This window comes from Rattus rattus, chromosome 3 (genome assembly GCF_011064425.1).
Source record: "Rattus rattus isolate New Zealand chromosome 3, Rrattus_CSIRO_v1, whole genome shotgun sequence".
NCBI classification, from domain to species: domain Eukaryota; kingdom Metazoa; phylum Chordata; class Mammalia; order Rodentia; family Muridae; genus Rattus; species Rattus rattus.
The window spans coordinates 99,767,119-99,788,250 of NC_046156.1; the positions used below are offsets into that span (position 1 = coordinate 99,767,119).

Sequence of the window (21,132 nt, forward strand, 5' to 3'; positions counted from 1 at the left end):
ACTTCAAAAGTAAATAAAAGTCACCAAGATCAAGACAGCTCATAAAAGAAAACATGATGGGGCTGTGTTAGACTCCATGATGGCAGAGTGAGGCATAGAAGGAGGAATAGCTCAGAGCTCATATCTGAGCTGCAAGCAGGAGGCAGAGGATCTGAATATGAAATGGTACCCGACTTTTTTGAAACCTCAAAGCCCCCCCACCCATTTACTGTTCTTGTCGCTGTGGTAAAATACCCTAGCAATTGGTAGTGCCCGCCATACCCCAAGGTAGTAGGTCCCGTGCCCAGGAGTAGTTACTGGTCAACACCAAATAAACTAAAATATTTTTTTCTTTGTTTAGGTGGAATTTTTTGGTCTCATTTTAGTATTTTTAGTGACAATTTGGAGGCTTGTCTCCTGGGATTATAGATACAGTCAAGTTGATAACATTAACTCTCCGAGTGTGTTTAACGTATAGTGTGCAACGCATAAGAACTTGCTAGATAAAATTTATCATTTCAAAAAACCCTATTTTTGAATAAAAACACAGAGAGTTGAGGTAAATTATCTACATCCACACAGCAACATTTACATGCGCAAAAGATTCAATGCAGAGGTTTCAGAACAAGTTCAAGTGTTTCCTGAGTCAACCGCCACTATTAGGTTCTAATCGATTTGTTATTTTGAAATAAATGAAAATGCAATTTACATATTTCTCAGTTGAGGCAAAGCCTTGAGGTTTAAGAATAGTTTAAATATTCATGCTCTTTTACTTTTCATTTATTACTGGGTAATTGGCCAAGTGCTGAGAGTATATGGGCTGCAGGAATTGGACTCTGTGGGTTTAAAATAAAATGAAAAAACAAAGAGTTATATCCATACCCATAGAAGGAATATGGTTCTAGAAGGAATTAGGGAGTGATGGTTAGGTTTGAAATGCAATGTCCAAACTTCTCAAAAGAAATTAATAAAGACATGAAATAAAGATCAAACAAACGTGAGGACAAAATGGAATCAGGAATTCTAATTGATCCAGTCACTACACTTCCTGGTAGGAGGAACCGGATAATCCGGAAGCTGTCTAGAGGATAGTCGATCCAACCCGATTGGATCAACTTAGAGTAGAGAGTTCCGCCCACCGCTCTGTATTTAAGGGCTGCAGCGACGCCTCCGCTTCCACACCTACTCTGGTAGGCGAATTACTCACTCGCTCCAGAGCTGCGTCTCCAGGGCAGCATGAGCCTGAAAACTGCGCAAAGTTGGTTCCCACAAGGGCATCCTGAAGCCAGGAGAGTCCTGGTTCATCCAGTTGGGAACTTCCTGCTGTCTTACTACCAGTGCCCCCCAACTTGTTGCCAGACCCACCAGTTTATCGTGGTCCAGGTGCCTTCCCCGAGGCCTGGCCCTGGGGCGCACCACGGCTGGCTTGCAGCGCCTTGGGAGCAGCTACACTGGCGACCCCAGGTGGTCTGGAGGAAGATACTCTGCCCTGAGACGTTGACCACGTCGTCGTCGACTGCGTCTTCCTCCTCTTCGTCACCGTCGTCCGCTGCGTCTTCCTCCTCTTCGTCGTCGGCTATGTCTTCCTCCTCATCGTCGCCGTCGTCTTCCTCGTCGTCCTCAGCCTCAGCTCGGGAGAAGAGGAGGCTCATCCACACGTCCAGCCCCAGCCTGGCCAACACCACAGCTGCCAAGAGGACCTTCAGCAGCAGCATAGCCACAGGTCAGCCGCCACACTTAAACACTTACATAGTCACTCCACAGCAAGTTATCTACAGCTATACTTTAATTGGAGTGAAGAAGCCCGTCCTCACCAAGGAGTTTAAGGACAAGATCCCTGTGGCCATGCGTCAGCACTACTTGGGCTTGTTCACCGAGGAGTGCCTTAAGTTCTCCTCTTCGCACCTGGAGGCCATCGAGAAGGCGCAGTCAGAGGAGAAAGTGATCTACGACCGAAGTCCCAGCAAGAACAAGTACCTGAATGTCGCCCTGCACACCCTGAAGAAGCTCAGGGGCCTGGTTCCCAGCGCCATCCCGGGTCTCAGCAAGGCCACCTTGTACAGCCGCCTTCAGGGCTATCTGCTCACGGAGGAGCAGCGCAAGGTACACGGTTTCCCGTTTGCGCATCCGGAGAAGCCAGGGTCCGCAATGCTCTACACACGAGAGCAGCCGCTGAGCACGGCACACAGGACCTGCTGCCGCTGTGGCAACAAGTTCCTCGTGTCATCCTCGGGCCGCTGCCTCAGCTCAGAGCCCTGCGTGTACCACTGGGGGCGAGTCCTCTCCAACCCGGTGCAGGGAGGCTGGCAGGTGCGCTACTCATGCTGCTCCGCGCCCATGGGAGCCACAGGCTGCAAGGTGGCCAAGCAACACGTGCAGGACGGCAGGAAGGACAACTTGCATGGCTTCGCCAAGACCTTCCCGAAGAAGGACTGGGAAGCGCACGCGGGAATCTACGCCCTGGACTGTGAGATGTCCTACACCACACATGGCCTGGAGCTCACCCGCGTCACAGTGGTGGACACTGATCAAAATGTGATTTACGACACCTTCGTCAAGCCAGACAATGAGATCGTGGACTACAACACCATGTTTTCCGGAGTGACCGAGACAGACCTGGCGAACACCAGAGTTAGGCTGTGTGATGTCCAGGCCGTGCTCCTTAGCCTGTTCAGCACTGAAACCATCCTCATAGGACACAGCCTTGAGAGTGACCTGCTGGCTTTGAAGTTCATCCATGGCACTGTGGTGGACACATCCGTGCTCTTCCCGCACCACCGGGGCCCCCCCTTCAAGCGCTCCTTGCGGGGCCTCACCTCCCAGTACCTCAACCGGATAATCCAGACACACAGCGGTGGACACAGCTCCATCGAGGATGCCACAGCCTGTATGCAGCTGGTGACCTGGAAGATACAAGAAGACGCCAAGACCTCGAGCCCCTCTCAGCAGCAGGCCTCTTCCCAGAAGTGCGACCCTCTGCCGAAGCTGCGGGTTTGTACTAGCCGATACACCCAGACACCGAAGATGCTGGAGATTCCAGACGTGTTGTACCTGGAGGAAAGTGATTCAGATCAATCTCTCCAGCTAGAGACTTGAGGACTTCTCGGCGTTGATTACGCATGTGTGGGTGAGGAGTGGATCCCCTACAGTTGCAAAATATTTAGTCCAAGCTTGAAACCTTGTAGAGTTATGCCATCTTATCAGCCAAGTCTGGGTACTGCTTGATGTGTTGTGGGTGTGAAAATTCTTCATACAGAATGACTTTGGTTAAGTCTCATCACACCCAACTAAAGGGAGAAGGAGGAAGTATTTCAGCGGGTTCCGGAACTTTCTCCCAGAGCTGACCCAAAGAAAACAACCTGGCCTTAGAGGTGAGACTATTTTGATTCAATAAGTGTGACTGGAACTGTTAACTGTGACTTTAAGATTAACTTTGCCCAAGTAGAAGCTACCACTCCTTGTTTGCCCGGTCTTCAATGCGTCAAGAAGTTCGATGAAATATTTTGGTTATTACTAGTTCCAAGCAACACTGATAGTTTTTAATTTTCAGGGTTTTTATTTTTGTTGTTGTTGTTGTTTTATTTTTGTTCTTGGAGTTGAAATAGTAAAAGATTTTTTTTTAGATGGGGCTAACTCTTTTCCTTCCACTTCACAAATAAATTCCATTTATACAATATATCAATTATAAAATGCAAGTGGCTTTTGAATGGTTTTCAGAACTTGGTTGAAAGTTTATTGAATTATTTCCACTAGAAAATATTGTGGACCCAAATACCCTTTATCTCTTCTTAGGGTTATTGTTTTTAACCAGAAAATCAAAAGCACTTTTGTCTTAACTGTGAAGGAAGCCCCCTAGCTGGGTTAAAGGTCACTTTCTGTTACTGTATGAAGGCTAATGCAAGCCACTGTGTTTTAGAGGGCAAGGGGAGAAAATTAACTAGTTTTAACCACCCAACTTTTAGGTGGCATAGGATAAGTTTAATAAGGAATGTTAGTGTTTGTACACGCCAATAAAACCTTAAACTCTTTATACCCAAGGCAGGAAGGTGAACTCATTAGCATAGTATTTCTAATATGTTCAAAATGGAAATAGAGCTCTTAATACTGTTCTTTCCCCCGCTGTTTCACCTGTGTGGCCTAGAGCTGGTTTTGATCTTTTTTCTGTAACCTCTAGATTGGGACTACAAGTATGAATTACTATGCCTGGCTAATGTCCCTCAACTGCTTTTTCAAAACTAAATTCTAAATCACCAGTTATTCTTTGGACTAATAACTCTTGCCTGTGTTTTTTGGTTTGTAATCTTGTTGTTATTCTCAAATAAAGTTTTTATTTTTAATTAGACATTTGTGCCCATGTGTTTGTTTACATTTGGTAGGGTAGGAGTAGGGTTTGAGAAGGACTGGCAGGACAGAAGCTTCTAGGTCGGAATCTGGAGTCCTGGTCTTTAGAGGAGCCAGTCTTATACCGAGTCTTCTGGCTTCCAGAATTTGCTTTCCCAAGCCCACTTGGAGCTCTGACTTGGGACAAAGGCATCCTTTATAAGACCCCAGCCTTCACATCTGGGTACCTCTTGTCAACGGTGGACTTAGCCTGGGTGGGCTACCCTGGCTGGCTTGCTTTGCGTTCTGTGCCGAGAGAGAATAGATGTTTCTGTTGGCCGATCACTTGTTTTAAGAGTCTGGCTTTGAACTGTGCTTATGTGGCTGAAATGGCTGTGGACTTTACTCCATCTCCCAGTTGTTATAAGGATGACAAGCGTGTGCCGAGACTGTTGGTTAACTCGGGTTACATGTTCAGCCCTTGTTTTTATTTTATTTTATTATTTTTTAATATATGTTTTAATACTTTAAGCTGGGGACTTAGCTACTAACTCTGTGTAACCAACCATGATTTACAACTCCTAGATACTGGGTTTAGAAGCTCATGTCACACAACCAGCCAGAGTTTATGTGGGAAAGAAAAAAAAAAAACATGTTTGGGAAGGATAAAATCTCGAATTGAATTAAAACTATTCTAGAAAAGAGGAGAGTAGGATTGTAGGCATTGGGACCATATTGGCGATCTTCTGCTTTCACTATTTTATCAGTTAAACAACAGATCGGGGATAGAGGTGTGGGAGGAGTTGGTGTGGGGGAGTTGGTGTGGGGGAGTTGGTGTGGGGGAGGAGGTGTGTAGGGGGTTGGTGTGGGAGTTGGTGTGGGGGAGTTCTTGTGGAGGCACCCAGCACAGCAAACAACAACAGCAATTTCTGATCTAGTTTTCAAAGACAAAGTACTTCACGAGTATTTAAAGCTGTAGAGAAGCCGAGCTTGTCCTACAAGGCAGATGCTGCTTTCACAACAGTGCAGTGTAAGGAGAGCAAATTAGCAGGAAGAGAAACCTGTCCTGCTTGCATTCATTTAAGGACACTGGAGTAGATACAAACCTGAGCTCCTCTGGCTGTTAGCAGTTTGCTGGAAAATCTTCACCATAATCCTGTAACCAATGCATTGCCTCTGGGTGTTTAATTACGATGATCATACTAACCATTTGCAAGAGTACAGCTTTTATGTAGTTAAGAGTCATATCCTTAACCCATTTTCAGAAAACACGGATTGCAGCTGAGCTCTGTGCAGATGGAATTATTTTTTGATAGTCCAAAATAGTATCAACCAACTTCTGAATGAAAGAAACTGAATAATCCAAGTAGATTTAGACCCTTCATCTTTAGTTGGGCAGTGGTGGGGCGTGCCTTTAATTCCAGAACTTGGGCGGCAGAGGCAGGCAGATCTCTGTGAGTTCAAGGCCAGCCTGCTTTCTAGAACAAGTTCTAGGGCAGTCAGGGCTACACAAAGAAACCCTGCCTCAAAAACCAAAACAAACAAAAACAAAAGGAAAAGAAAGAAAGAAAAAGAAAAGAAAAAAAAGTATGTTCATCATTAACTATTTTATTAAACAGAGTCATGATCAGGTAGCGATGTTTGGGGGATGACAGACTAAATATTAATGAAAGTCCCATAAGATTGCAATAGAAGTCAGGTCGTGGTGGCTCATGAGGTGAGCAAGGAGTTTTACTGCAAATTCAAAGTCAGACCAGTCTACAGAGTGAGACTCTGTTCAAAGCGGGTGGAAAATTATAATACATCTAAAAGAATCCCATTTCCTTGTGCCTTTACAGTAAGGTTATATATAATATGACGAATTAATCATATGTTTGGGTTATAGCATTGCAAACTGTAAGTCTAGAAATGCCACCATGTGCTGAAAAAAAAAGAAAAAGAAAAACTTCTTGAGACAGGGTCATACTGCAGCTCTGGCTGGCCTGAAACTTACTTTGTAGACTAGGCTAAGCCAGAACTCAGACCGGCCTCTGCCTCCCAAGTGGTGGGATGAGAGGTGTGTGTTACTACACCCAGTGTCAGAAAATATTTGGTAATGATTAATGACTGTTATTATGTATACTATGCTCTTAAGAATATTTATTTTTATTATTTTTAATTTTGTGTATATGTGTGTGGCGGTTATAAATGAATGGATGCCAGGGAGGCCAAAAGAGGGCATTGTTTTCCCCTGGAATTGTAGTTAAGGGTGGTTGTGTGCTGCTCAACATGAGCGCTGGGTTCAGATCTCTGATCCTCTTTAAGACTAGTAAGCATGATATGATATGATATGATATGATATGATAGGATATAAATGCTTGAGACTGTACTCTTACTTACAGAAAAGTGTTATTATGAAGTGATACCTGGTGCACCACCCGCAGCTTCAGATAAGCTTCAGATAGCTTGTGCCTACTTGAGTCAAGATTGCATCACGATGTCAAGTCATGTGACTGACTTATGCTGTCTTGGTTTTTGTAAGTTCACAATATCATATTTGCACAAGACTGGCTGATTGGACTGGTGATGTGTCTCATTTGGTAAAGTGTTTGCTTAGCATGCACAACCCCTGGATTGTATCCCTCCCTGATACAACATAAAACCACATGAGCAAGTACACCTGTAATCCCAGCACTCAGGAGGCGGAGGCAGGAGACTTAGGATTTAGGAGGCATTCTTGGCTACACAGGGAGTTCAAGCCCAGCTTGGGTCAGTTTTTCTTTTTTTAAAATCTAAGCTATATTATTACCATGCTGTTCTCACAAAAGATGGCATAATTTATGTTAATCGTTTGGGTAAGTAGAAGCTACCCAATGAGTTTGAAATGATTTGTGGGGCATTTACGTCAGGACAGTTTACTCGTGCCCTCATTTTTGTTCATTCTTACATATCTGGACTTCCTTCACAACGAATGAGAAAAGTAGAGCTTCAAAAGACTTGGGTTAGAAAGAATTATGTCTTTAATACAAGCACAGGGGAGGGAGAGGTAGGCGGCTCTCTGTGAGCTTGAGGGTGGTCTGGTCTACAAAGTGAGCTCCAGGACAACAAGAGTCATGTAAAGTAACCTGTCTGGAAACAAGCAAACAAATAACTCCCACCCCCCAAGCCCAAACAAAAAAAATAAAGAGTCAGAATGGAGGCTGGAGAAATGTTCTGCAGTTAACAGTCTGGCTTTTTTTTTTCTTTTTTCTTTCTTTCTTTCTTTCTTTCTTTCTTTCTTTCTTTCTTTCTTTCTTTCTTTCTTTTTTTTTTTTTTTTTTTTTTTTTTTTTTGCAGAGGCCCCAGGTTCAATTCCCTGTACCCACATGGAGGCTCACAACTGGTTGTAACTCTAGTTCCAGGGATCCAACCTGCTCTTCTGACTTTTTCTGGGTACCACACCCTCACGATGCCCATAATGCATGCCCACAAATCCTCACACACATAAAATTAAAATTAATGCATCCGGTTAGCCAGGGACATTCAGATGACTGCGAACCCACTCAGAGTAATGTGTGCTGTGGGTTTCAGTCCCTAAGTTTATCTAGAAAAATGGCCTAACCGTAAGGATGTGGCAGAGCAGATTCGAGTGTCCATGAAACTGTTCTCACACTCTGCCTCAGAGCACGTCACCCCAGGCCACTATGCATTTCCATTTTTAGTGAAAAGCATGTGAAGCCCGTCAGAAATAATTTTCTTTTATACATGGAAAAAAAATTAAATCAACTTGGCACATTTCCTGAGAAACTAAACTCAGATTTTCTCAGTAAGTTTTTTTCTGACGTTCTGTTAATGGCTTATTTTATTTTTCCTTTTTTCAATACATTTTTAAAACTTCATTTTACATCCTGATCCCACCTCTTCCTTCGAAGTTCCACCCTTAGAAATCTCTCAGAACACTGGGAGCACCCTTGGGTACCACCCCACCCTGGGACATCTAGTCCCAGCAGGACTAGGTACATCCTATCCCACTGAGGCCCAACTCTTCCAGTCCAGGGAGAGGGGGAAGGGATCCAATGGCAGGGAACAGACATTGAACCCCTGCTTCTCTGTGAGTCCCCGTGGGCCAAGGTCAGTTGATTCTGCGTGTCTCCCTGTGGTAACCTTGCTCAAGACTAAGACTCTCTGAGCTCTGCCTGTTGTCTGGCTGTGGGTCTCTGCACCTGTTTCCATCTGCTGCCGGATGAATCCACTCAGGAGACAGATATGCTATGAAACCTGTCTGAAACCATAGCAGAGTATGGCTAATGGTGTCAGGGTTTGGCTCTCTCCCATGGGATGGGTCTCACGATGGGGTAGTCATTGGTTGGCTGTTTCCTCAGTCTCTGCTCCATCTTTATTCCTGCACATCTTGAAGGCAGGACAGATTTTGAGTTGAAGGTTTTGTGAGTGGATTGATGTCCCTCTCCCTCCTCTGGAATTCCTGCCTGGGTTTAGGAGGTGGTTCCTTCAGTCTCTAAATCCCCCTGTGGTAGGAATCTCAGCTAGCACCCCCCCATAGACTCCTCATATCCCCCCTCCATCCCATGCCTCTAACTGATCCCAGAGTTGCCCCCCTGCTGATTTCTGTTCCCCTCTTTCCCCCCTTTTCTTTCCTACCCAGTTCCCTCTCCATCCACCTCCGATGACTATTTAGTTTTCCCTTTGGAGTGAGATTCGTCTGTCCACCCTTGGGGTCCCAGTTTCTTTGGGTCCGTGGGTTGCTTTATGGCTGTCCTATGCTTTATGACTAATGGCCACTTACATGTGAGTACATATCATATACATTTTTCCGGCTCTGGGTTACCTCACTTAAGATGATATTCTCAAGTTCCATCCATTTGCCTGCAAGATTCATAGTGTCTTTGTTTTTAATAGCTGAATAGTATTCATGGTGTAGCTATAACACATTTTCTTTATCCATTCTTTAGTTGAGGGACATCTAGGCTGTTTCCAGTTTCTGGCTGTTACAAATAAAGCTGCTATGGATATGGTTGAGCAAGTGCCCCTGTGGTAGAGTGGGACATCTTTTGGATATATACCCACGAGTGGTATAGGTGAGTCTTTAGGTAAACCCAAAGCCACCAAAATAATGTTCAAAGTGGTTTTACAAGTTTGCACCCCCATCAGCAATGGAGGAATGTTCCCCTTGCTCCCCATCCTCATCAGCATGTGCTGTCACTTGAATTTTTGATCTTAGCCATTCTGATGGGCATAAGATGGAATTTCAGGGTTGTTTTGATTGGCATTTCCCTGATGACGAATGTCTAGATTAGGTAGGTTTTAAAGAATTTTATTTTTATCATTTTCAATTATATGTATACGTGTGGGTCTGTGCGTGTGAGTGTATGTTCCTGCAGGTGCCAGGAGGGTCAGATCCCAGAACTGAAGGCAGCTGTGGGTCATCTGATGTGAGTGCCGGGAACCGACTCTGGCTGCTGGCTCTGACTGCTGGCTCTGCAAGAGCCGTCCGTACACATGCTTTCTAATGCAGCCATCTCTTTAGCTGCCTGTAGGGCAGGTTTTAACTTGTTATGGTTCTTGGGAAACTGAGGAGACTGCAGGCTGGCTCTTGGTGCTTGGGAAACATTATGGATCGAGTGATTATGTTTAGTGTAGACCGCAATGGTGACTTCCTGATCTGTTGTAATTCTGTAAACGAATTGTGCTTGAATAATGCATCCGAAGAATGGGAAATGGCCTTGTTGGAGTAGGTGTGGTCTTGTTGAAGGAGGTGTGTCACTGTGGGGGTGGGCTCGAGACCTTCCTCCTGGCCATGTGGGAGCCATGTCTGCCTTTGGATCAAGCTGTGGAACTTTCAACTCCTCCAGAGCCACATCTGTCTGGACACTGCCGTGCTCCCACCTTGATGATAATGGACCGAATCTCTGAACCTAGAAGCCAGCCCCAATTAAATGTTGTCCTTTATAAGAGTTACTTTGGTCCTGGTGTCTCTTCACAGCAATGGGAACCCTAAGACAGTAACTAATATACTATGCCTAGAGCGCACCTCCTGTGTAAGTAACTACACCATGTGTAATGTCTGCTCCTCATTGTCAACTTGACCACATCTGGAATGAACACAATGCAGAACTGGAGGGCTCACTTGTGATCTAGATCCTGAGGCTGGAAGACACAAGTTTCTGACCTGGTTCCTGGCAGGGAGATCTTGAGGCACTGAAAAGCTTAGGCCCAGGCAAGGGAGTACGCACCTTTAATCCCAGGAGGCTGAGGCAAGGAGAGCTCTGAGTTCAAGGTCAGCCTGGGACAAAGCAAGTCCCAGATCTGGGGAGGGTTATACACACCTTTAATCTGGGCCACATCTTCTACTGGAGACCTACATAAGGGTATTGGAAGGAAGAAGACTCTCTTCTCTGCCTGCTTGCATCTACTTGCCAGCACATCTGTTGGAATCTACTTCTACCGAAGACCAGCTGAAACAGCCAGCCTCGTGGGACCCAGCAACTACTGGATTCTTGGACTTCCCATTCACAGCTGGCCATTGTTGGGGAGTTGAACTGCAGACTGTAAGTCATCACAATGAATTCCCTCAATATAGACATTCCATAAATTCCGTGACTCTAGAGAACCCTGACTAATACACCATGTCCAGAGGTAAGTAACCAACGCACTGTGCCAAGCACAGTCACCCTATGTAACTAATGGACCACACACCTTCTGGCTCAGTAACTAATACACCATGTCGAGAGCACACATTCTGGTTAAGTAATGAGTGTCTCATTCCAGAGCACACTTTCTATCTTGATACCTTCAGTGGGCCACGCCCCTTCTGCAGTCGATCATTGCAGCAATTTGTGTCCTTTGGCCACACTTTGCACACTTCCTAGTGGGTGCTTTGTTTTTGTGTTGGGAGACAGGGCCACATTGTGTCTTCCCTGTGTTGGAGCTCATGTTCTTGTGTTTATCCCCTGAGTGCTAGAATTATAGCCACACGCTACTGGGCCTGATTTTACCCTCTGTCTTTTTATTAATTGTTTATATTTATTTTTGTCACTTTGTTTTAAAGTTAATTAAAGATGGCTATGGTAGTACACACATGTAAATGAGTAATTCTAGAACTTGAGAGTCTGAGGCAGGAGTATCCTGGGTTGGAGGCCAGACTGGGGTCTCTTCTACAGTGTGACTCTGTTTTTGTTTATTTTTCTTCGTTTTTTAAGAAAGAGAAGAAACAGATTTTAATTTTCAGGCTCCAGAGAAGTCTCAGTAGTTTAAGAGTGCCTGCTGGTCTTAATTGTGAGTTTGGTTCCCAGCTCACAATTGCCTGTAACTCTAGCTTCAGGGGATCTGACACCCTCTTCTGGTCTCTGTGGACACCAGGACACCAACACACACATACCTTACACACAGAGACACATATACACTTAAATAAAAATAAAAACCTTTAGGGTTAAATTCTAAATTGATGAGCAACTGAGTTAACTAACATTTGCATTATTCATGTGCATGCAGGTCTACAGAAATCTCAAACATCTTGTCTCTTTCTATGTCCTTATTTTATTTTATTTTATTTTATTTTGAACTTAAGTGTTGGGGATTGAAGCTAGGGCCTCTTGCTTGCTGGATAAGTGCAGCATTTTGAGCTGCCTTCCTAGCCCATAGTAGCTCTAGTCAGTACAACCACAGCAAGGGTCTCAGGGTCAACTTTTACCTGCCCTGCCACTCTGTGATAGCAAGTTGTGGTTTGAGCAAGAATGTCCCCCATGGACTCCCATACTTGGTCTCTAGTTGGTGGCTCAATTTGGGGAGGTTTAGGAGGCGTGGCATTACTGGAAGAAGTAGGTCATTTGCTCCAAGCAAATCTGATAGATCTAAATTTCTCTCTATGCTTCGGTTGATTCTTTTCTTTGTGCTTGCATTTAAAGATATGAGTGATCAGCTTGCTGGTCCAGCACTCTGCCTGCCTGCCACGATGGAGTCTAATCCTTTGAAAACATAAGACAAAGTAAACTCTTTATTACTTAGTGCCCACACAGACCCAGTGATTAAAGTTAATTATCCCTTTACTGCAGTGGACTTGTCAGAAAAGGCTTGTTGTCTAGCTCCCTCTTCGATGAGGGTCTCAATAGTGCATGAGCCCTTTGTACACTTGAAATCTGTTTTCTCTTCAGAAGGTAAGAGGGACATAGAGTTGTAAGGGTCTGTTTTCATGAGGCATTAAGCAGAGACTTTAATTTAGCTTTAAGACTTTCATTCTAGATGCCTGGAAGCCAGTCTTCTGTTAGCCTTTGGAACAAGATGTTGAACTCTCGGCAACCCCTGCGCCATGCCTGCCTGGGTGCTGCTTTGCTCCCGCCTTGAAGAAAATGGACCCTCTGAGCCTGTAAACTAGCCTCAATTAAATGCTGTCCTTATGGGTTTGACCCCCAAAGACTCATATGTTTGAATACTTGGCCCAGGGGGAGTGGCGACATTAGGAGGTGTGGCCTGTTTGGAATTGGAGGAAGTGTGTCACCGTAGGCTTGAGGTCTCTTATGATTAAGCTTTTCCCAGTGCGGAATTCTAGTCTCCTCCTGGCTGCCTTCAGAACACAATCCTCTTGCTTTTGGATCAAGATGTCGAACTCTCAGCTCCTCTAGCACCAATTCTACCCGCACACTGCCATGTTTTTCATGATGATGATGATGATGATGGACTAAGCCTCTGATACTGTAAGCCAACCCCAATTAAATCTTTGACTTTATGAGAATTGCCTTGGTCATGGTGTCTCTTCACAGCACTGTAACCCAACCTAAGACACACCCCGTGCCTATGTAATGTAAAAGCAGCCATACAAAATAGCTAGATGCAAACACTAGATGCGTTTCACTAAAATTACTGGAAGGGGATGAGGGATGCGGGATGCAGGATGCAGGATGCTGAAACTGAAATCGCATGTATTGTTTATACTTTTCCTTTGCTTTTTTTTCTTACTGTTTTATGGTGTGAAAATTGTCCTTATTGTTTTCTTGTTTTTGTTTTTTGGTAGCCTAGGATGGTCTGAAATTTGTGGCAATCTTCTTAAAACATTCTCAAGTACAGCTACCACACCCAGGCCAGAATATGGAAACTGCTCTTATCTCACAGAATTTCCAGGAAGAGATGAGGCATTCAATTTAACTTGACATGATATCAATTTAATTATGCAATTGGGAGGGATTTTTCAATTTTTGTGACAATTGTGTAAGCATATTTTCAAATAATTTTATGTGAACAGACAATATTGTTCAATAAATTACTAGTATGGTATCGTGACACAAAGGTAAAATATATCGGGTTAAATATGATTTTATCTTTCTGGTACTGTTTCTCATAGATTTTTATCAAACGGTGTGGATTCTTAGTTCATTTCTGGATGCATTTAAATGTGGACTGGAAAAATTGAAAAAAAGAATGTATGCATCAAGGAAAAGTTTATGAAGTGATCAGATAATGAAGCCTGCTTGGTGTCATGGAAACTTAGGAGACCAAACTCTCGGTCCGCTGCAAATTTGTTATCTCATGTTGTTTGGGCTCCAGATGCCGCTCGTTACTCCTTCCGTTTTAGCCATTGTTTGCTAAATTCTTTTCCAGTTCCTCAGAGCAGCTGTTGTAGATTTTCTTTGCTTTCTGTTTCCAACCTTATCATGTCTCCCTCCTGAGCTGGAGAGCCAGTGCCTATGTCTGTCCTGGGAGCTCCTACAGGACTCTTCCCTTGTCCTTGGACATTTCTGCTGCCTTTCCTGCTCCATACCTCATTTTTCTGTTTATTCCTCTCCTATTCCTGGGGAACGTGGTTATTTTGATTTCTACGACCGAATCATCTGTGTTCTCACAACCACTATTTCTGAACACTTTCCGTAAAACTGTTTAATTGTTGATCTCCTGCATCTTTTTTTTTTGTCTCCCTTCTTCTCCCTTATATATTTTTTAAAATATTTACTTTATGAGTATGTATGTATTGTTTGCCTGCCTATGTGTGTGCCTGGTGCCTAAAGTGACAAGGAAAAGGTATAGGACCCCCTGGAACTAGAGTCAGTTATAGACCGCCGCAAACATGTGGGTGCCGGGAAATCCAGTGCTCTTAATCCCTGAGCCATAGCTTCAACCCCAACAGTCACTCTCTTTTTTTTTTTTTTTTTTTTTTTTTTTTTTTTTTTTTTTTTTTTTGAGCTGAGGACCAACCCAGGGCCTTGTGCTTGCTAGGCAAGAGCTCTACCACTGAGCTAAATCCCCAACCCAACAGTCACTCTCTTTATGAAACAGTTTTCATGTATCCCAGGCTGGTTTCAAACTCACTATGTAGATGACATCCTATTCCCGGTTTGCCTACTTGCGTGCTTTTGGGATGTCAGGTGTAGGCTACCACGCCCAGCTTCTTGCTCTCCCTGAGTCAGACCTTGTCCAGTCTCTCAGCAGTGATACCTCGTGCCAGTGAACATTTACTCTGTTGACTAAGGTACTGTCCTCATTGGTGTGTATTGGCCTGTATCACCCCTTCACTTATACCTTAAAGTAATCACAAATCTACAACCAAATAATTAATTCCTAGGCCTCTTTATTTGAGGATACTGACCAGCCTTTTAGGCTATTTTGCATCTTAAATGTAATCTATACCCAATACCTTCCCTTAACCAAGTATTCTTAGCTCTCCCATACTGAAAAATCTGCTTTCTCTCTGCTGTTATCAACTCTGATTTCTATTAAAAACCTTCTTTCTCCACATTCCCACCATCATTCCTGTTCTCTTTACATTCTCATTTGTCCTTGGTAACTAATGTATATTTCTAGGGGAATTTTTATTTCTTGGCTTCTGGAAGATTGTTTTCTTCATATCTAGTATAGTGGCTTGAATGGGTTTGGCCCCCATAAACTCATGTGTTTCAATGCTCGGCCTATAGTGAGTGGCACTATTAAGGAGGTGTGGCCTTTTTAGAGTAGGCATGGCCTTTTTTGGAGGAGGTGTGTCTCTGTGGGAGTGGGCTTCAAGGTTTCCTATGCATAGTTCTGCCTGGTGTGGAATTCTCAGCTCCTTCTCCTGCACCATGTCTGCCTGAATGCTGCCATGCTTCCTGCCATGATGATAATGGATTAAACCTCTGAAACTGTAAGTCAGCTCCCATGAAATATTTTACTTTATAAGAGTCACTTTGGTCATGTGTCTCTTCACAGCAATTAAGCCCTAATTAAGACACCTAGGGTCAGGTGTAAATTTTTTGCAGCCTATCTTAATAAGCATTTAACCCTTCCTCTAGCCCATCACCCACCAGAGGTAGTGGAAAAGTTAGGATATGGGGGAAGTGGACCTATTTAGCAATAGGTCATTCGGGGAGAGCTCAATCTTCTTTGGTAGTAGTTCAGTCCCGTAGCAGACACCAGATACGACTCAGCAGCTGCAGCCCAGCCCTCTAGGCAGGCAGACACCAGACACAAACCAGAATCTTCACAGATTTAATCTTGAAGAAACTGCCAGGCTCACCAACTGGCATGAGGCAAGGCTGGGGAAGCAGCAAGCTGCCCCAGGAACCTCTGGAGCAGTTCTTGGGTAAGTTTCTCTCAATGTCAGCAGTTACCACAAAAGCTGAGCTCAACGACACTGTAAGGCAAACCAATACATGCATGTTATTAGCAATGAGTAGCAAGACAGAGCAAACCAAACCAAGCTCAGTGCTTGTCTCCCACTGTCTGTGGGGTCATATTTATACTCCTTCATCACACCTCCTTTCACCTGAGTCTGTTGAAGGATGACATTCTTTCACGTGTCTGTGTTATAAAGACATCCTGTGCATTCACCTGTGCATAGCAAACTATCATTTGCTGCAGCTGACTTTGCAAACAAACCAGAGGTTTCCGCTTCACTGAGGTTTTCCTTTTACTGGAGATGTTGGTTACACACTTGTCATTCTGCACTAGTGTTATGTCTTTAACCGACTCTTCCTGTCCTTTACTGAACTAAGCTCCTGTTCCAACTTTTACCTTAGGGCTGGTGGTGACTTATCTATCCCTCCCCCTGTTTCTGAGACAGGATCTCACTCTGTAGCTGAGGAAGGCCTTGAACTCACTGAGACCTGCCTGCTTCTGCCTCCCTAGTACTAGGATTAAAGGCATGCAACACTGCATCCAGGTCCCTGAATATTTTATGTGAAATTGACAGGCATTCTAGTTAAAACTGAACAAACAGATATTTCCTTCCAAATGTCCCTCCCCCAACCCCCACATACATGCACATCTTGTTATCCTAGCCCCTAACTCATGGAGGAATTCTCTGGAACCTTCCAGTTAAGCCTGCCAGAGAACAAAGTAGGCTATCCAAGGAGGTGGTAGGCTAACAACAGATCTTAGCCCTCTCTCCTCCCCTTTCTTCTCCTCTCCTTCCATCTCTTCCGCTCTCCTATCCTCCCCTCCCCTTCTCCTTTCCTCTATATACCATCCCACAATGAAATAAGGCATTAGTTCTTTGAGAAAATAAATAATATTGACAAATCCTTATCCAAATTAACTAAAAGGCAGAGAAAGAATATTGAAATTATCAAACTTAAAAATGAAATGGGGGACATAACAGACTCTGAGAAAAAGTTTCTTTTTATTTATTTATTTTTATTGGGATTTTTTATTTACAATTCAAATGTTATCCCCTTTCCTGGTGTCCCCTCCAAGAAACACCCATCTCATCCTCCCTCCCCTTGCTTCTAAAAGGGTGCTCACCCACCCACTCCTGCCTCCCCCAACCCTGGCATTCCCCTACACTGGAATATCTAGCCTAGACAAGACCTCTAGGCCAAGGGCCTCTCCTCCCACTGATGCCCAACAAGGTCATCTTCTGCTACATATGTGGCTGGAGCCTATGTACATTCCTATGTACTCTTTGGATGGTGGATTAGTCCCTGGGAGCTCTGGGGGGGTCTGATTGGTTGAAATTGTTGTTCTTCTTATTGGGTTGCAAACCCCTTCTGCTCCTTCACTCCTTTCTCTAACTCCTCCATTGAGGACCCTGTTCTCAGTTCAAAGGTTGGCTGTGAGCATCCGCCTCTGCATTTGTCATGCTCTGGCAGAGCCTCTCAGGAGACAGCTATACCATGCTCCTGTCAGCAGGCACTTCTTGGTATCAGCAATATTGTCTGGGGGGCAGTCTCTGAATGGCAATTCCTTCAGACTTTGCTCCACACTTTGTCTCCGTATTTTGTCCTGTGAGTATTTTGTTCCCTTTCTAAGAAGGACTAAAGTATCCATGCTTTGGTCTTCCTTCTTCTTGATGTTCATGTGGTCTGAGAATTGTATCTTGGGTATTGTGAACTTTTGGGCTAATATCCAGTTATCGGTGAGTGGATACTGTGGGTGTTCTTTTGTGACTGGGTTATCTCACTCAGGAAGATATTTTCTAGTTACATCCATTCACCTGAGAATTTCATGGAGTTACTGTTTTTAATAACTGAGAGTACTCAATTATTCAAACACATTTTTGTATCCATTCCTCTGTTGAAGGGCATCTGCGTTCTTTCCAGCTTCTGGCTATTATAAATAAGGCTGCTATGAACATAGAGAAGCATGTGTCTTTGTTATATGTTGGGGCATTTTTTGGGTATATGCCCAAGAGAGGTATAGCTGGGTCCTCAGGTACTATGTCTAATTTTCTGAGGAACCACCAGACTGATTTCCAGAGTGGTTGAACCAGCTTGTAATCCCACCAACAATGGAGGAGTGTTCCTCTTTCTCCACATCCTCGCCAGCATTTGCTGTCACCTGAGTTTTTTATTTTAGCCATTCTGACTGGTGTGAGGTGAAATCTCAGGGTTGTCTTGATTTGCATTTCCCTGATGACTAAGGATGTTGAACATTTCTTTAGGTGCTTCTTGGCCATTTCATATTCCTCAGTTGAGAATTCTTTGTTTTCCTTTGTACCCCATTTTATAAATAGGGTTATCTAATTCGCTGGTTATTTAACTTAACTTCTTAAGTTCTTGTATATGTTGGATAATAAGCCCTCTATGGATGTAAGATTGGTAAAGATCTTTTCCCAATTTGTTGGTTTTGTCCAATTGACAGTGTCCTTTGCCTTACAGAAGCTTTGCGATTTTATGAGGTTCCATTTGTTTATTGATCTTAAAGCATAAGCCATTGGTGTTCTGTTCAGGAAATTTTCTCCTGTGCCTATGTGTTCAAGACTCTTCCCCACTTTCTCTTCTATTAGTTTCAGTGTATCTGGTTTTATGTGGAGGTCCCTGATCCATTAGACTTTAGCTTTGTACAAGGCGATAGGAATGGATCGATTTGCATTCTTCTAAATGCTGACTGCCAGTTGAACCAGCACCATTTGTTGAAAATGCTATCTTTTTCCATTGGATGGTTTTATCTCCTTTGTCAAAAATCAAATGCCCATAGGTGTGTGAGTTCATTTCTGGGTCTTCAATTCTATTCCACTGGTCTATCTGCCTGTCTCTGTACCAATACCATACAATTTTTATCACTATTGCTCTGTAATACAGCTAGTGTCAGGGATGATGAAATACCTAGAAATTCTTTTTTTGTTGAGAATAGTTTTCGATATCCTGGACTTTTTGCTGTTCCAAATGAATTTTCAAATTGTTCTTTCTAAGTATGAAGAATTGAGTTGGAATTTTGATGGGGCTTGCATAGAATCTGTAGATTGCTTTTGACAAGATGCCCATTTTTACTGTATTAATCCTGCCGATCCATATGCATGGAAGATCTTTCCATCTTCTGAGATCTTCACATTTTTTCTTCAGAGACTTGAAGTTCTTGTCATACAGATCTTTCACTGGCTTCATTAAGAGTCACACCAAAGTATTTTATATTATCTGTGACTATTGTGAAACTTGTCATTTCCCTAATTGCTTTCTCAGCCTGTTTATCCTTTGAGTAGAAGAAGGCTTCTGATTTGTTTGAGTTAGTTTTTTACCGAGCCACTTTGCTGAAGATGTTTATCAGCTGTAGGAGTTCTCTAGTGGAACTTTTGGGGTCACTTAAGTATACAATGATGTCATCTACAAATAGTGATATTTTAACTTCTTCTCTTCCAATTTGTATCACTTTGAGCTCCTTTCCTTGTCTGATTGCTCTGGCTAGGACTTCAAGTACTATATTGAATAAATAGGGAGAGAGTGGGCAGCCTTGTCTAGTCCCTGATTTTAGTGGGATTGCTTCAAGTTTCTCTCCATTGAGTTTGATGTTGGCTACTGGTTTGCTGTACATGGCTTTTACTTTGTTTAGGTATGGGCCTTGAATTCTTGATCTTTCCAAGACTTTTACCATGAAAGGGTGCTGAATTTTATCAAATGCTTTTTCAGCATCTAATGAAATGATCATGTGGTTTAATTTTTCTTTGAGTTTTTTTAATATAGTGGATCATGCTGATGGAATTCTGTATATTGAACCATCCCTGCATCCCTGGAATGAAGCCTACTTGATCATGATGGATGATCATTTTGATGTGTTCTTGGATTTGATTTGTGAGAATTTTGAGTATTTGGCATTGATATTCATAAGGGAAATTAGTCTGAAATTCTCTTTCTTTGTTAGGTCTTTGTGTGGCTTAGGTATAAGAGTAATTGTGGCTTCATAGAAGGAATTGTATAGTGCTCCGTCTGTTTCTATTTTGTGGAATAGTTTGGATAGTATTGGTATGAGGTCTTCTATGAAGTTCTGATAGAAATCTGCACTGAACCCATCTGGTCCTGGGCTCTTTTTGGTTGGGAGACTTTTAATGACTGCTTCTATTTCTTTAGGGGTTATGGGGTTGTTTATATGGTTTATCTGATCCTGATTTAACTTTGGTACCTGGCACTTGTCTAGAAAATTGTCCATTTCATCCAGACTTTCCAGTTTTGTTGAGTATAGGCTTTTATAGTAGGATCTGATATTTTAAAAAAATTTCCTCAGTTTCTGTTATGTTTCCCTTTTCATTTCTGATTTTTTTGTTGTTGTTTTTTTGTTTTGTTTTGTTTTTTTTTTTTGTTTTTTTTTTTTTGGAGCTGGGGACCGAACCCAGGGCCTTGCGCTTGCTAGGCAAGTGCTCTACCGCTGAGCTAAATCCCCAACCCCCCATTTCTGATTTTGTTAATTTGGATACTGTTCCTGTGCCCTCTGGTTTTTTATTTTTTATTTTCTCAAAGAACCAGCTCCTGGTTTTGTTGATTCTTTGTATAGTTCTTTTTGTTTCTACTTGGTTGATTTCAGCCCTGAGTATGATTTTTTTCCTGCTGTCTCTTCTTGCTGGGTGAATTTCCTTTTTTTTTTATTCTAGAGCTTTCTGGTGTGCTGTCAAGCTGCTAGTGTATGCTCTCTAGGATTTTTGGAGACACTCAGAGCTATGAATTTTCCTCTTAGCACTGCTTTCATTGTGTTCCATAAGTTTGGGTATGTTGTGACTTCATTTTCATTAAATTCTAAAAAGTCTTTAATTTCATTCTTTATTTCTTCCTTGGCCAAGTTATCATTGAGTAGAGCATTGTACAGCTTCCATATGTATGTGGGCTTCCTGTCATTTTTGTTGTTATTGAAGACCAGCCTTATTTCATGGTGATCTGATAGGATGCTTGGGATTATTCCTATCTTCTTGAGGCCTGTTTTGTGACTGATTATATGATCAATTTTGGAGAAGTTACCACGAAGCGCTGAGAACAAGGTATATCTTTTATTTTAGAATGAATGTTCTGTAAATATCTGTTAAGTACATTTGGTTCATAACTTCTGTTAGTTCCACTGTGTCTCTGTTCAGTTTCTGTTTCTATGATCTGTTCATTGAGGAGAGTAGGGTGTTGAAGTCTCCCACTATTATTGTGTGAGATGCAATGTGTGCTTTGAACTTTAGTAAAGTTTCTTTTATGAATGTGAATGCCCTTG

At 43.0% G+C, this 21,132-nt stretch overlaps 1 protein-coding gene across 1 annotated transcript; it reads left to right on the forward strand.

The window, feature by feature from the left end:
- Window positions 1–1,215: 1,215 nt before the first annotated feature.
- LOC116895867 (RNA exonuclease 1 homolog) lies at window positions 1,216–3,075 on the forward strand. The gene has a single exon (XM_032896968.1). It carries the CDS (start codon window positions 1,216–1,218, stop codon window positions 3,073–3,075), a length of 1,860 nt encoding a protein of 619 aa, XP_032752859.1.
- Window positions 3,076–21,132: the final 18,057 nt, after the last annotated feature.

What these genes read in the sequence shown, in the direction of transcription:
- LOC116895867 (XM_032896968.1), top strand. Translation starts at nt 1,216, where the DNA reads ATGAGCCTGAAAACTGCGCAAAGTTGGTTCCCACAAGGGCATCCTGAA.